At 34.1% G+C, this 13502-nt stretch overlaps 1 protein-coding gene across 1 annotated transcript; it reads left to right on the top strand.

The window, feature by feature from the left end:
* The first annotated feature begins 12395 nt into the window (after positions 1 to 12395).
* On the top strand, positions 12396 to 12965 carry LOC141632227 (uncharacterized). Its single transcript, XM_074444790.1, has one exon. The coding sequence runs from the start codon at positions 12396 to 12398 to the stop codon at positions 12963 to 12965; it is 570 nt and encodes a 189-aa protein (XP_074300891.1).
* The last annotated feature ends 537 nt before the right edge of the window (positions 12966 to 13502 follow it).

Genomic DNA, 13502 nt, shown 5'->3' with positions numbered 1-13502 from the left:
TTGTAATAATTAATATTGCGTAAAACTATTCGAGTTTTTCTAGTGAATTAGAAATGTATTAGAATGAGTAACTTAGTCAATTTGAATTTAAGGTTGGAATTGAATATTCTGTCTCTTTAGACCCCGTTGAACATTAAGTCATAAAATAACCACTAAAAAGTCAACTCCCGTCTAAAAAAGGCTCCATATGAACTCCAACTTAAAATTGACTAAGTTGTTCATCCTAATACGTCTCTACTTTACTAAAATCATTTGAATAGTTAAGACTAATATCTACTACCCCAACCGAAGTATTCTTAGCTTTGCTAAATAAAATAGTGTCGGTATTAGGTATACTGTATTACTTACAAACTCTCTTATCAGTAATTCATAATTAATGCAAACAAAAGACCAGTGTCATGTAAAATGAGCACTCCTATCATATGCATAACTATAATGAAAGATACAAAAAAAATGATGGAACTGAGTTATCTATCTATAAAACTTGATAGGAATACACTTCCATTAAAATATGAGTATATATTTAAGGTACGTAATCATTATTATTTTACGACAATACCCTTAATTTACTTTATTATGTAGCTCTATAATGAATAATATTGAGAATTTTTTTCTTAAATGGGGTTTAAATCTAAAATATTTACAAAAATGGGATTGTTTTTAAATTATTTAAAAAAAATGGATCTACGTCATCATAAAAGACGAATTTTTTATTTTTAAAAAAAAACTCAACATCTCTGTTTGAGACGGTGAGTTGTTATCAATGCATTTGCTCCCTAACATGCTTCATTCATCCTCTTCAGTCTCCTTGCTCCAACAACCAATCTACGAAATACCACCACCATTCTCTTCCTATCACTCCCCTTATCAAATAAACTCCTTTCTTTGAGTAATTATCTTCGTTCTTTGCAAATTAAATAACCCGCAACATCGCCGCTCGCAAAACTATTTTTCTGCGTTTTCGGTTGCGCGGCTGGGTATGATACGTTAATAACCAAAGTAAAACCAGTATTTATGACAGCCCGGATTCATCGTACTCTGGCTTTGCTATCCACATATGCAGTTTCAAAAAAACAAACACAATTGGCGTCAGAAAAATAGTTTAATTTGCAAACCAAAAACCGAAAACGCAGAAAAATAGTTCTCATACTAATACCAATTAGATTATTGCCTATAAGAAAGAAAGTAACAGTGGGAGAAAGTATGTTTGTTTCCTTAACATTGCCAACTGAGTTTAGGCATTAAAATCCATCCCATGTCTACCCAAATTCAAGTTAGTCATATTGTATTTCTAAATAAACGTATAAGATCATTCATTGACGGGATCAGAGGAAACTAATGGTAACTTGATTACCAACGGGTCTTTCAGTTGTACGATGGCAGCGAGACTTGCATTTCCTTTTTCTTCTTTTGTTAAAAATCGTAGATTAATGTCTCTTCTGTGTTTACATGCATTCAACTCAATATATGGACGTGGTATTCAAATGAATGCAAAACACATCGCTTGAAAAATAGCAATCTAATGTGTGATATTGGAGTGAATGTGATCATAATTAAATTGGGCTCTCGGTTTGCATTGCTCTAAATCCAATTGGTTATGATCATTTATTATTTGCTAAATACAACTCTAATATACTCAGTAGAAAACCCGAACTACGTACACTAACCATTAGTATTCTACTATGAACTAAAGCTACGTAGGATCCATGTTCATGTTTGAATGAATAATTTGGAAGGATTTTAAAACTACTTTGGCCCTTGAAGTCATTCAATTTTATCTAATAGTAACTTTGTTATAAATATTTTATATGCAGTTTCCTACTTGGACGGATTGAATGCTACTTTTGGAATTTCTTTTTTTTTTTTTTTTGAAAAAAATCATTACGGTTTATCATCTATTACTTAAATCCTGAGCCGCAACATCAGCAAATGACAGAGCTAAGTCATCCATCCAAAACCGCCTACCTATGGACCACGTCATAGCATGAGCTGCTGTGTTTGCCAGCTTATTAAAATTCCTACTAGTGTATGTAAGTAAAACAGAATCAAAAAATAAACTTAGACTAAAAATATCATCGTAAATAAAAAAAATGTCACTCCGTCCCTTCTTGCGCCTCTTCAAGTCAGCAACCACATTAAGACAATCGCTTTCGACAATGATATCACGCAGCCCTGTTCGCTTAGCTTCTTTCAAACCGAGATAAATAGCTTCTGCTTTCGCCATTGCCACATCCTCGTTGCCTTGTGATTGAACTGTCACCGCCCATGCCACTCTCCCATCTCCATCGCGGCACACCGCACCCAACCCAACACCCAAATCCTCCTTGACACCCGTGTCGACATTTATCTTCCATACTCCTCCAGCCGGCCTAACGCATCGTCCAGTGTCCGTATCATACACTCCCCTCTCCCTTCCTGCCCCCACCGTACCCGAATGCATGCTCTTCATCTCCCAAACCACGTCCGTGATCCTTCTCACAACACACTCGCTTTCCCATTTTCCGTTATAAAAAAGCAACTTATTCCGCTGTTCCCATATCATCCAACACGAGGTTATGAACATCACTCTTTCCTCTTCTCCCATATCTCGTATCAAGCTCTCTACCCAATCTCTTATTTGCAGACTACTATTACTTCTATCCACCTCTATTCCGACTTCCTCCCATATTTCCTCATTCTAACCACAATCCCGAAAAGCATGGATACATGACTCCGTATCATAATGACACCGAGGACAAGATCCATCAAAATCTCTAAGCCGAGCTGCTATATTTGCTTTAACCGGAAGCGCATTACTACATAACTGCCACATAAATGCTTTAATACGTGGTAAAATCGGGACACTCCATATCACCTTCCAAAGCCAACACCCCATAGTAGAATCGGACTGCTCTCCATCTTCATAATCCTCCTCTGCTAGAAGCTAGTACCCCTCCTTAACCGAGTAATCCCCATCTTTCGTTTTATCCCAACACCGGCTATCCTTCCTAGTCGTATCACTCAAACGGATGCTCATAATCCTCTCCGTTTCAAAAGGTAGAAACATTGCCTCAATCTTTTCTCTATCCCACCGAGCCTCCCTCTCCACCATTAATTCAGCTACTCTTATCTCTAACTCAGACCCACCCCGCGGCAAAATAACGCACCTAGATGTAGTGGTTGGAATCCAGGGGTCCAACCACACCCTTATCCCCTCCCCGTTTCCTACTCTTTTCCTCAATCCCAACCCCATAACTCGTTTGGCTTCACAAATACTCCTCCAACTATAACTTTGATTGCTCCCTACCATTGCATCCATAAACGAACTATTCGCAAAAAACTTACCCTTCAGCACCCGTACCATCAAGCTCCTCTAATCGCAAGTCAATCTCCACGCTTGTTTCGGTAATAGGGCCATATTGAACTTTTCAAAATCACGAAACCCCATCCCCCCCAGCCTTCCAATGACACATAGCATCCCATGCTATCCACGAAATCTTCCGTTTACCACTAGCTGATCCCCACCAAAACCTTGAGACAATAGAGCGGAGTTCATTGCAAAAATTAGATGGTAACTTAAAAACACTCATTGCATAAGTAGGGATAGATTGGGCAACTGCCTTTATCAAAGTTTCCCTACCTGCTCTGCTAAATAATTTACTGCGCCAACCTTGTAATTTATTATTCAATTTATCGCGAATTATATTTGCAAGAACTTGCTTAGACTGACCTATGACCGTTGGTAAACCCAAGTACTTACCTTGCTCCGCGACAACCTGAACACTAGTACGGACGCCACCTTCTCCTTACGCCATGCAGCCGTACTCTTACTAAAAGAGACCGTCGTCTTCTCTTTACTAACCAGCTGGCCCGACGCTACTTTTGGAGTTTCTTAATTAGAAGTATTACAGTAGTAATTCTTATGGTCTAGTCTAACACAAACAAAAATAATGTGATTTTCGTCAACAATACAACGACAAAATATCAAGCAGGGCATATCGATCATCAAAGCTCGGTTCAATATTAATGGGTAATCATGCCTTTGTGAGCCAATAATAATATATGTTGAATAATATAACTCGATATCTTGAAGTCGTGTTTCTTATGGGATGAATAGTGAATTACATTAAACAATAATCCATTATTTTATCTTGCTACTTTTGAGACTAATGCGAAATCAAATAAGTCCTCCAAATTGGCTAATGTAAAAAACATAAACAAAGATTTAATGAGACTAATGTTGTCAAGGAGTTAGTTTAGGATATTAGGTTAATAATTACTTATTGTGATAACAAATTTTAAATAAGTAAGGTAGTTTATAGAAGTTGGGATATCTAATTTACTCGAAATATAAATTTAAAAGATGATTATGAAATTCAACTCTAGTGAGTTAGTCCCTAAAACAAATCGCAGGAGTTCCTAAAAATCATAGAGAATTATTAATTTACTCTTTGAAATCAATCTTTATGTTTATCTAATATGGAACAGTTAATTATTAGAATTTATGTTCTTTTCACTTGCATAATACCATGACATACACTTGATATTATTTTATCGCAAAATTGTTCCGATATATATTAAAAAAAATCCAACTTTACATAAATTATTTGAATATCTATCTCAGGATAATTAAATAGCTCTAAAAGTAATAAGGCTATTGAATGCTTACTTTTTCAATAGAATCATCTGAGTATTTATTTCACACTGAATTGAATAACCATGTTATACATATACTAAACTTCATATTGTACCTGAAATTTTAATCAAATTGCACTATGAGTATATTTGTATGGCCATATATTATTGGCTAAGAAACAAATATGACATAGCGATTAGCGATATAAGTAAACACACTATTAGCTCAACAATATACACATCAATATTCAATATAACATAAACAAAGTAAGAGTTTATTTAGCGTATTGGAAAAAGAAATAGAAAAGCAAAGGGAAAAATAAGATTAAAAAAATTTCAAGTTCATTGTACGTTAAATAAAATCTCTTTTATATGTAAATGTTAAATACATGTTTGTGTTGGAGTAATTGTCCTCAACAATAGTGCGATCACATTAATAAATCTCATAATAAGAATACGTAAGGGATGATTCAATTATATAGTCAACTGATCAACATTAATCGGTAATGATTGGCTAACTAGAGTTTGACATTACTGTCGTTTGACGGTGGTGATCAGTTGATCCCTTAAGGTCACACCTAAAGGACGATTCCCAAAATGTAAAGTTAATTAATTGTATATCGATATAGATTAATTAATTCCTTAAATTGAACATATTTTATTTAGTAAGAGAGAGTTATATATCTTATTGTAATGTGATTAAATAAGATTCAATTTAGTAATTAATTTGTTATATTACTAAAATTGATTAAAGTTTATGAAACATTTGAGATAAGAATAATTGGTTAGTTATAATTACAAGATGTTGTAGATTATATTAACTAGACTTAATGTGACCCATTTTATATACATGTAATTGTGAATTACTTGTTAATTTGTTAAATGTAATTTATTTAATATATAATGATATTTAATTTGTTAAATATGCATTATTATGCCTAATGACATGTTACATATCACATGTCACAACATATTACAAATGATAAATTACAAAAGATAATATGGAGTCCATTTTAAGTCATGTGCATCGGTTTTAGTGGGGTTTTTTTAGAGTGTTGATAGTTGTTATTTTTTAATGCAAAAAGAAACCCTATAATTACCTAAGGATGCTAGATCCCTACCTATGGTTTTTGAGAAGGCAAAAAGAAAAAGACCACTCACCCTTACCCATGTGAAAAACCGGTTGCCCTATGCTAAAAGGAGAAGAGATTCTCATTTTACATCATTCTTACTCCAATCTTCATGCTTATCTCTCTCTTTTTCTCTCTACATAAAATTGTTTTGTGCATAAAACTTATTCAATAATTCTAATAATGTATTCATATTACTAGAGTAGTAATAATAATAATATTAGAATTAATATTTAAGGTAACTAATACATATTATCTAGTTAGTAATTGTATTAGTTTTTGGGTTAGTCTTGGGTGCAACTAAGAGGAGTGTCTCTATATTTGAGACTTGAAGATCTTGGAGGATCATCCATTACATTTAAGCTCAAGAACAAATAAGTAAGGTGTCCTTATTGGTGCCCAAATTTTGAACCATATTGTATGTAAGAAAAATGATTTTCTCCTTATATTTCATTATTTTGTTATGCATGCACTAGATCCACATAAATATAAATTATGGGAAATTTATAAAATGAATTAGATGCGTCTAATAGGGGTAAATAAACCTAACAATTGGCATCAAGAGCTTTGGTGTTGCATGCATAATCGGTTTGGTTTTTCCGAGTTAGATGTAACTTAATTAAAACTAGATATTTTGTGATTTATAAGGATAAAGCCACGGAAATTTTTACATGTTATAAATTCTGGTTCTAAAATATTTCTAGGTCATATTGATGATTTATGGATGATTATTGTTTATTTTAATGATTTTTAATGAAATAATTACATTTTTATAAATAAAATGAACTTTTATTTACTAAAAATAGTTAAACTTCACTACTAGCCGTGATTTTTTAGTATGACCTCAAATGCATATTTTATGTATTGTATGTAAAATTTCGTATTAATGTGATTAATATTGCATGTTCTATGATTTTTATGTGATAAAAATGGTATAAATGGAGGTTAAATGGCTAAAAATAGTTAAACTTTGAAAGATGCCATGAAATTTTAATATGATGTCACATGCATATTTTACTGATTGTACGTAAAATTTGAGATAAATGTGATTTATTATGCATGATTTATAATTTTAATGGTTAAAATGATATAAATAGTGACTATTTTTTAGCAAAAATAGCTAAAATGAATTTTATGACATGAATTTTTTTTCTAATGTTATATCATATTAACATCAGATATAAATTTTTATGATTAATTTTGATTGATTTGGTATGTTTATTGATTTTTATGTGATAAAATCGATAAAAGGGCAACTTTATTAGTCATAAAATTAATTCGAAATTTTTGGTTAAAATTTTGCCATTTCCAGGTTCTGGAAATTATTTAAGAATGTTTAAAATTTTGATTTTGATTTTTTTCATGATTTTTATGTTTAATTTGGAATTAAATGGTAACAGTTATGATTTTTATGATTTATTAATGAAGTAAATTATAAATATTTTGTGGACAAATTTTATTGAGTTATTGGAATCTTGATAATATTACAGTATATACAAAAATGTGATTTCAAATTTTTCCAAATTTTTATGACTTATTGGGAATTATTTCATAATTGTTATGATTAAAAGAAGTTTAATAAGCAATAATACAAAATCAAGTTGAATTATAGTCAAAAATTGAGTGAAGACTAATTTTTGAGTCCTAATTGAGTTAGGGTAATTAACTTGAGCTTAAATTTGATTTAAGTATTGATTTGTGATTTTAATAAGTTACGATCACGCATTTCCATAGAACCGAATTATATACGATATAAGGTTTAACTAGGGCGATTTGGCACATTAATTTGGCATGTTAATCACATATAATAATGCTGCATTTTTATTGATGAATGTCATAATTTATTTATGTAATTTTATCTTAGTATGGCCTAAGTTTTAATCGGTATTAGCCGCAATGTAAGGGAATACCGATTCGGTTGTAATTTTAATGTGATCTCGTATCACTTTTATTTTTACTAGTTTTTCATATTACAAATGTATAATAGGAATAACTATGTATTTTATTATTATTTGTAATTTCGAAGTTCCTTCAAGACGGTGTAAATCGAAAAGGCGTTCCGATCAAGACAGAGTCCTTGGGAAGCGTGCCACTTGAAGTTCAAGGGACCAATGGAGTTGATTTCCGAATTTGTAAATAGATTATTAGATTTTCTATTTTAGGAAGGCCATACTAGGAAATTTATTTATTGCTTTGCATTTATTCTTTATATGTTTGCACGCATTGCCAAATCGCCATAAACTAAACATGCATATCATATCGAGTATTCGAGCATGTCAATTATGATTATCGTTAGTTCGAAAATTTAGTTCACTTAAATTTGATAGATAATAAATTGACTCGACCTCTCACGTTATTAAAAATTGAGATTAAGCCTTACCAAATAGTGGGACCCATGAATCCCCGTGACATTTGAGGTAGGTTCGGTTTTCCCGGGGTGCTTTCATTTATCATTCGGTAAGTGGGGTAATAAAACGTTATTGCACGCGAAATTTGGTTGGACTCAACGGGACATGAAGACTAGTCTTATGTTCCGGGGCTAGAGATGAACTTAACGTAATTTCATCGACCGAGAGTTCTAAGTATAGAATCGGTTAAAGAGTTAACCCACCGAGTTATATTAGTAAGGGATGTATCGGTTTCCCCGTGCCCAAGTTAATATGAATTTTGGATCTCGGAATCATTTATATAATTGGGTGGAGGTCATAAATGTTAAAACATGCTAAAATGTTTTAATTATAACGATGAATGTTTTCTTTTTCCACTATTTCGTTATTTTATGTTGTTCTTTATCATTTCTCCTATTAATATAAGATATCAATTCGATTATAACACGAGTCTCCGCTAAACCACTATTGCTAAACGACAAAGAATCTATTTCTGAAATAAACCATATCACAGGTTGTGGACTAGCTCCATAGGAATCATTCTATTCCATAGAACTCCATAGGAGTTGTCCTATGTCATATGAGATTAGCATCTTAAATTCCTAACATGCCTACGTATGATTTCTTGTGAAGAAATATGACTAGAGGTAATGATTAGTCAAAATATGTTTTGATAATATCTACTATGCATCCACGGTTCAAAAGTCTTATTGCTCAACCTAAACACTTGTCATCAAGCACTTAAGTTGTTAAGAATATGACAATGTTAAATTGGTAAATTAATTTGTTAGAAATTTTGATTGACAAAATACCACAATAGAGTTCATCCTTGTGAAGGATTAACTAGGAATTTATATGAAGATAAGTCTTCATCAAGTAGAAATTCTTGAAGTGAGTGGGAGCAATATGAAGTAAAGTTCCTATCTTAATTGTTAAGGATAGAACTAGGCTCGAAAGATAAGGTGTTAGAAACTAAAATAGATACAAACCCCAATAAGTAAAGATCAAATAAGTTGGTTGTATGACCCCAACATATTCTTTCTTAAATATCTATGACATTTACATTGCATTCTTGCCAATTACCACATCATGAGTATTTGATACAAATTTGTGGATTTCATCATAATATTTGGCATTATCGTGTGACGATTAGCAAAAATAAGTTCTGAAATTTGCATGAATAGAACTAGAACTGGCAAAACCCGACCCGACTCGACAAAACCGATCCGACTCGCCCGATATCGGACCCGTCTATTAATCGATAATATTATAAAATCATGGTACCCGAACTTGATCCACTCCGACCCAACATAACCCGATACCTAATCTTGTCCGATAACTGGCATAATCCGAACTCGACAACATCCAAGCCGATTAAAACCCGACAAGAAAAATATCCAACCCGAATGAGTATCAAATAACCGACAATTTATAACTTACAATTAGTACTCTTGTGAATCAAACGATGAAGATAAAAAGTTAGCGAAAAAGTGAGATTTGTTGATTTTGTTTTGTTGGATTTGTGTTTTAGAAAGGTCGATCAGACAAATGAAATTGATTGAGAAGTTTAATGGGTGATCAAGGAGTTGCTTATGAGCTTTTCCGATGGGAAAAACGAGAGCAGTTAAGTAATTCATTGATCAAATGAGTAGTGACTTTAGTCGTCTCACTATTTCCTATTTTTTATCCACTATGTTAGACGTGTCATATGTGGGAAGAGTACTAGCCTACTATGCACAAATTATGAAATAGTAGGTGTGCAACACAATTTTATTCTGTGAAACGGTATCGGGTCAGTCAGGTCGGGTTAATATGGGTCGGTTCATATAGGGTTCGGGTTATTGCGGGTCGGTTTGTTTCGGGTCGGATCGGGTCGGATCGGTCTAATTATTTTATCGCATTATTAATTATTTCAAGTTTTCAACTATTAACTATTAAAATTAGTCTTACGACCATTTTTTAATTTAATTATTTCATTATTAAGTCAAATGTATCATATTAAACACTTTGGACTGAAACTGTCTGAACTGAGCTTAACTTAATGGAGCTAAATTGAACTGAACCGAATTTAATGGAGCTGAACTCCACTGAAGTAAGAGTTAATTTGGGAAGAAAAGAGCTAAACTGAACTTAACTGAATGAAGCTGAACTGAGCAGAATAGAGCTGAACTGAACTGAAATAATCTGAAATTAAGTACAAAAAAACAGGGCCTAAATCGCTTTCATGTAAATATCTACAATTAAGCTTAACTATTTTTTTTCGACGACCTATGTTTAAAGACTTTCACACTTTAGTGTTAAATATCGTGTTTATTTTTTTTAGATCAATTTAAAACCGATCGAATACAAGTTTCTTAGTTTTTGTTAAAGGTAATAACGAGTCGAGACAGCCTGCAATTAGTTTGAGATTCGACCAAAATCGGAGTTTTGCTCCATAAGCACTAGTTTGGAAAAGTTAAGATCGCATGTGACTTAGTCATTATCACTCCATATACTTTGCCTTATTCTTTTTGACAGAATTAAGCTCAGCGTTGAATGCTGCTTAATTGAACAAACTAAATTACTAAACCTCATTATTGTGATTCTAGAGAGATGAGTTAGAGAGAGGAAGTTCCTACGATTCTTTGCAATGGCAAAGAATAAATCAGTTAAACCTAATTCATCCACCGTACAAGAAACTAAATCAACTAGTAATAATAATATGCAATCAATTAATACAGAAAAATAAAAAAAAAACTGATTCTAATAATTCAGATAATAATAGTACTAATTTGTCCGTTCCTTTTGATCGTGAAGCGGAAGTAGCAAAAATCCGGGAGGAGGTAGCGGCGATGTTACAAAGTGTTGGAATTGTGCTACCAGAGCCTGCTGTTACTTCAGCTACTCCATTGGTGGCAGCAAGTAAGGAAATAGCAGAGGTACCGTCTGGTGACCTGCAGACATCTGTGACTGAAATTCCTTCAGAAGAGGTTTCGTCTGGTGATCTGCAGCCGCCTGTGACTGAAGTTTCTCCAGAAGGTAATTTGCTTAAACTTACTGTAGATGATGTTCAAGAGTAAATAGATTACTGGTCTTATGCGGTTTATGGGTATGTCATGGGTGTTAACCCACCATGGAGGGCATTTGAAGGGTATCTTAGGAGGGAATGGAAGGATTATGAGATTTATAAGGTTGCCTTCTTACCTAATGGCCTCTTTGTGGTGAGGTTTGCGACGATGGAGCATAGGAAGCTGGTTTTGGAGAAGAGAATGTTCTTATTTGATGGTAAACCTGTGATAATCCGTCCATGGGAACCACATACTAAGATTACTAAGGTTTCTGTTAAGACTGTTCCTATTTGGGTGAAACTGATGGGATTAGACTTGAAGTTCTGGGGTGCTAAGTGCTTGGAAAACTTATCCTCTATGATTGGGAAATTTGGCAGAGTTGATGAACTAACCTTGGATAGGTCTCTACTAGGATTTGCCAGAGTTATAGTAGAGGTTGGAGTGGATCAACACTTTCCTGACAAAATCACTTTTGTGGATGAAATGGGGCAGAATGTCACAGTGTTGATTGAGTATGATTGGCTGCCAATTACTTGTACTAAGTGCATGGGAATTGGGCATAAGGAGAAGCAATGCAGGAAAGGATCAGGGTGGATAAGACGGCCTGCTCAACCTATGGGCCCTACTAAACAGGTCTGGAAGAAGAGAGAGCATGTGGTCTCAACTCTGCCCTCAGCAGAGTTCCCAAACCTGCCTCAAAGGGGTACTGGTGCCCCACAGCCTGGCTTGTCTGGAATTGTCAATAGGTTGCAGAGTAATGGTAAAGGGACTATGATTACTCCGACTGCTACACCTGTGAACAATTTAACCAGTGTTGTGCTAACACCTGCAAGGATTCTAACCAGGATCGCTAGGCATGAATTTAGATTACCTGGGGTTAAGGATGGTGCATTTGTGGTTAACTTTAATAAGGAAATGGCTAATACTACACAACTGGTTGATAAAGGAGGAGGAGGGGAGGCTTCTGCCTCTCATGGATAGAATAGGCGTATGGAATATTAGAGGCGTGATTAGTTTGACTAAACAGAAAGATATTAAGTGGTGTCTACATAATGCTAATATGGACCTATTTGGGCTCCTTGAGACCAGGGTGAGATCTGGTTCTCTTGGATAGTTTATATGGAGGTTGGAGATACTGTATAAACCATCAGTGTCATGATGGAGGGAGAATTTGGTTATTGTGGAAAGAGGAAAGATTTTGTGTGACTGTTTTGGATATGGCTGCTCAATTCATATATATAAAGGTTAAAGATGTTATCACCAATAATCAATTCTGTGCTACTTATGTTTATAGGTTTAATAGGATTGAAGATAAAGTTCATTTGTGGAATGCTCTTGTTAGGTTGACTGTTGTGGACCCTTGGATTGTGTTAGGGTATTTTAATAATCTTCTAAATGCTGATGAAAAGATTGGGCTACCTGTTAAGGATGCTGAGACTGTTCCTTTTCAGAATACCCTTGATTTTTGTGGTCTTCAGGATTTGAAAAGTATTGGCTCGTTTTTTACTTGGAACAATAAACAACCTAGCTCCACTAGGGTGTTTAGTAGGATTGACAGGGTCTTAGTTAATGATGAATGGATTAATAAATGGCCTCATCATTATGCATACTTTGGACCTAAAGGTGACTATGATCATTACCCCTGCTTTATTCAATGTAGTAATGTGCATATGAAGAGGAAGAAGAGGCCTTTCAAGTTTTACAATATGTGGACTGGAGTTCCTGATTTTAAGATTATTGTCAAGGAGGGGGTGGAATCAGCATATTCAGGGCACTATGATGTATAGGATGGTTAGAAAACTGAAGCTGATGAAGTCTCACCTTAAAGAGTTGAATAAGGATTTATTTTCTGATATTGAAAAGAACACTGACATTGCTTATGAGCTCCTTCTGGATTCACAAAAGCAACTTCAGGCTGATCTTTCTAATAGGACCTTTATGGATAATGAGTATAATCTTAGGGCTAGCTATCAGATGTTGAATAAAGCCAAAAATGATTTTCTGAGGCAAAAAGCAAAGTGTGTATGGGCTCAAAATGGAGATGGTAATACTGCAATTTTTCATAAGGCAATCAAACAGAGACAGTTCCATAATAAGATGGTGCAAATTCATGATACTCATGGGCAGATGTGCCAGTCTCCTGAGGATATTATGCAGGCTTTTGTGAATTACTATAAGGACTTGCTGGGGATTTAGGGGTGTACTAAAGGATTTTATCAGAATATTATGAGCAGGGGTAAGGGTGTCCCTGTTGAGGAGTGGAATACAATTAATAGAATACCTACTAAAGAGGAGGTTCAGAGCATCAGTTTTGGTATTCCTGA

Source organism: Silene latifolia, chromosome Y (assembly GCF_048544455.1).
Source record: "Silene latifolia isolate original U9 population chromosome Y, ASM4854445v1, whole genome shotgun sequence".
NCBI classification, from domain to species: Eukaryota; Viridiplantae; Streptophyta; class Magnoliopsida; order Caryophyllales; family Caryophyllaceae; genus Silene; species Silene latifolia.
Note: the sequence above shows the minus strand (reverse complement) of the source record. Positions and strands in the feature narration are given on the sequence as shown.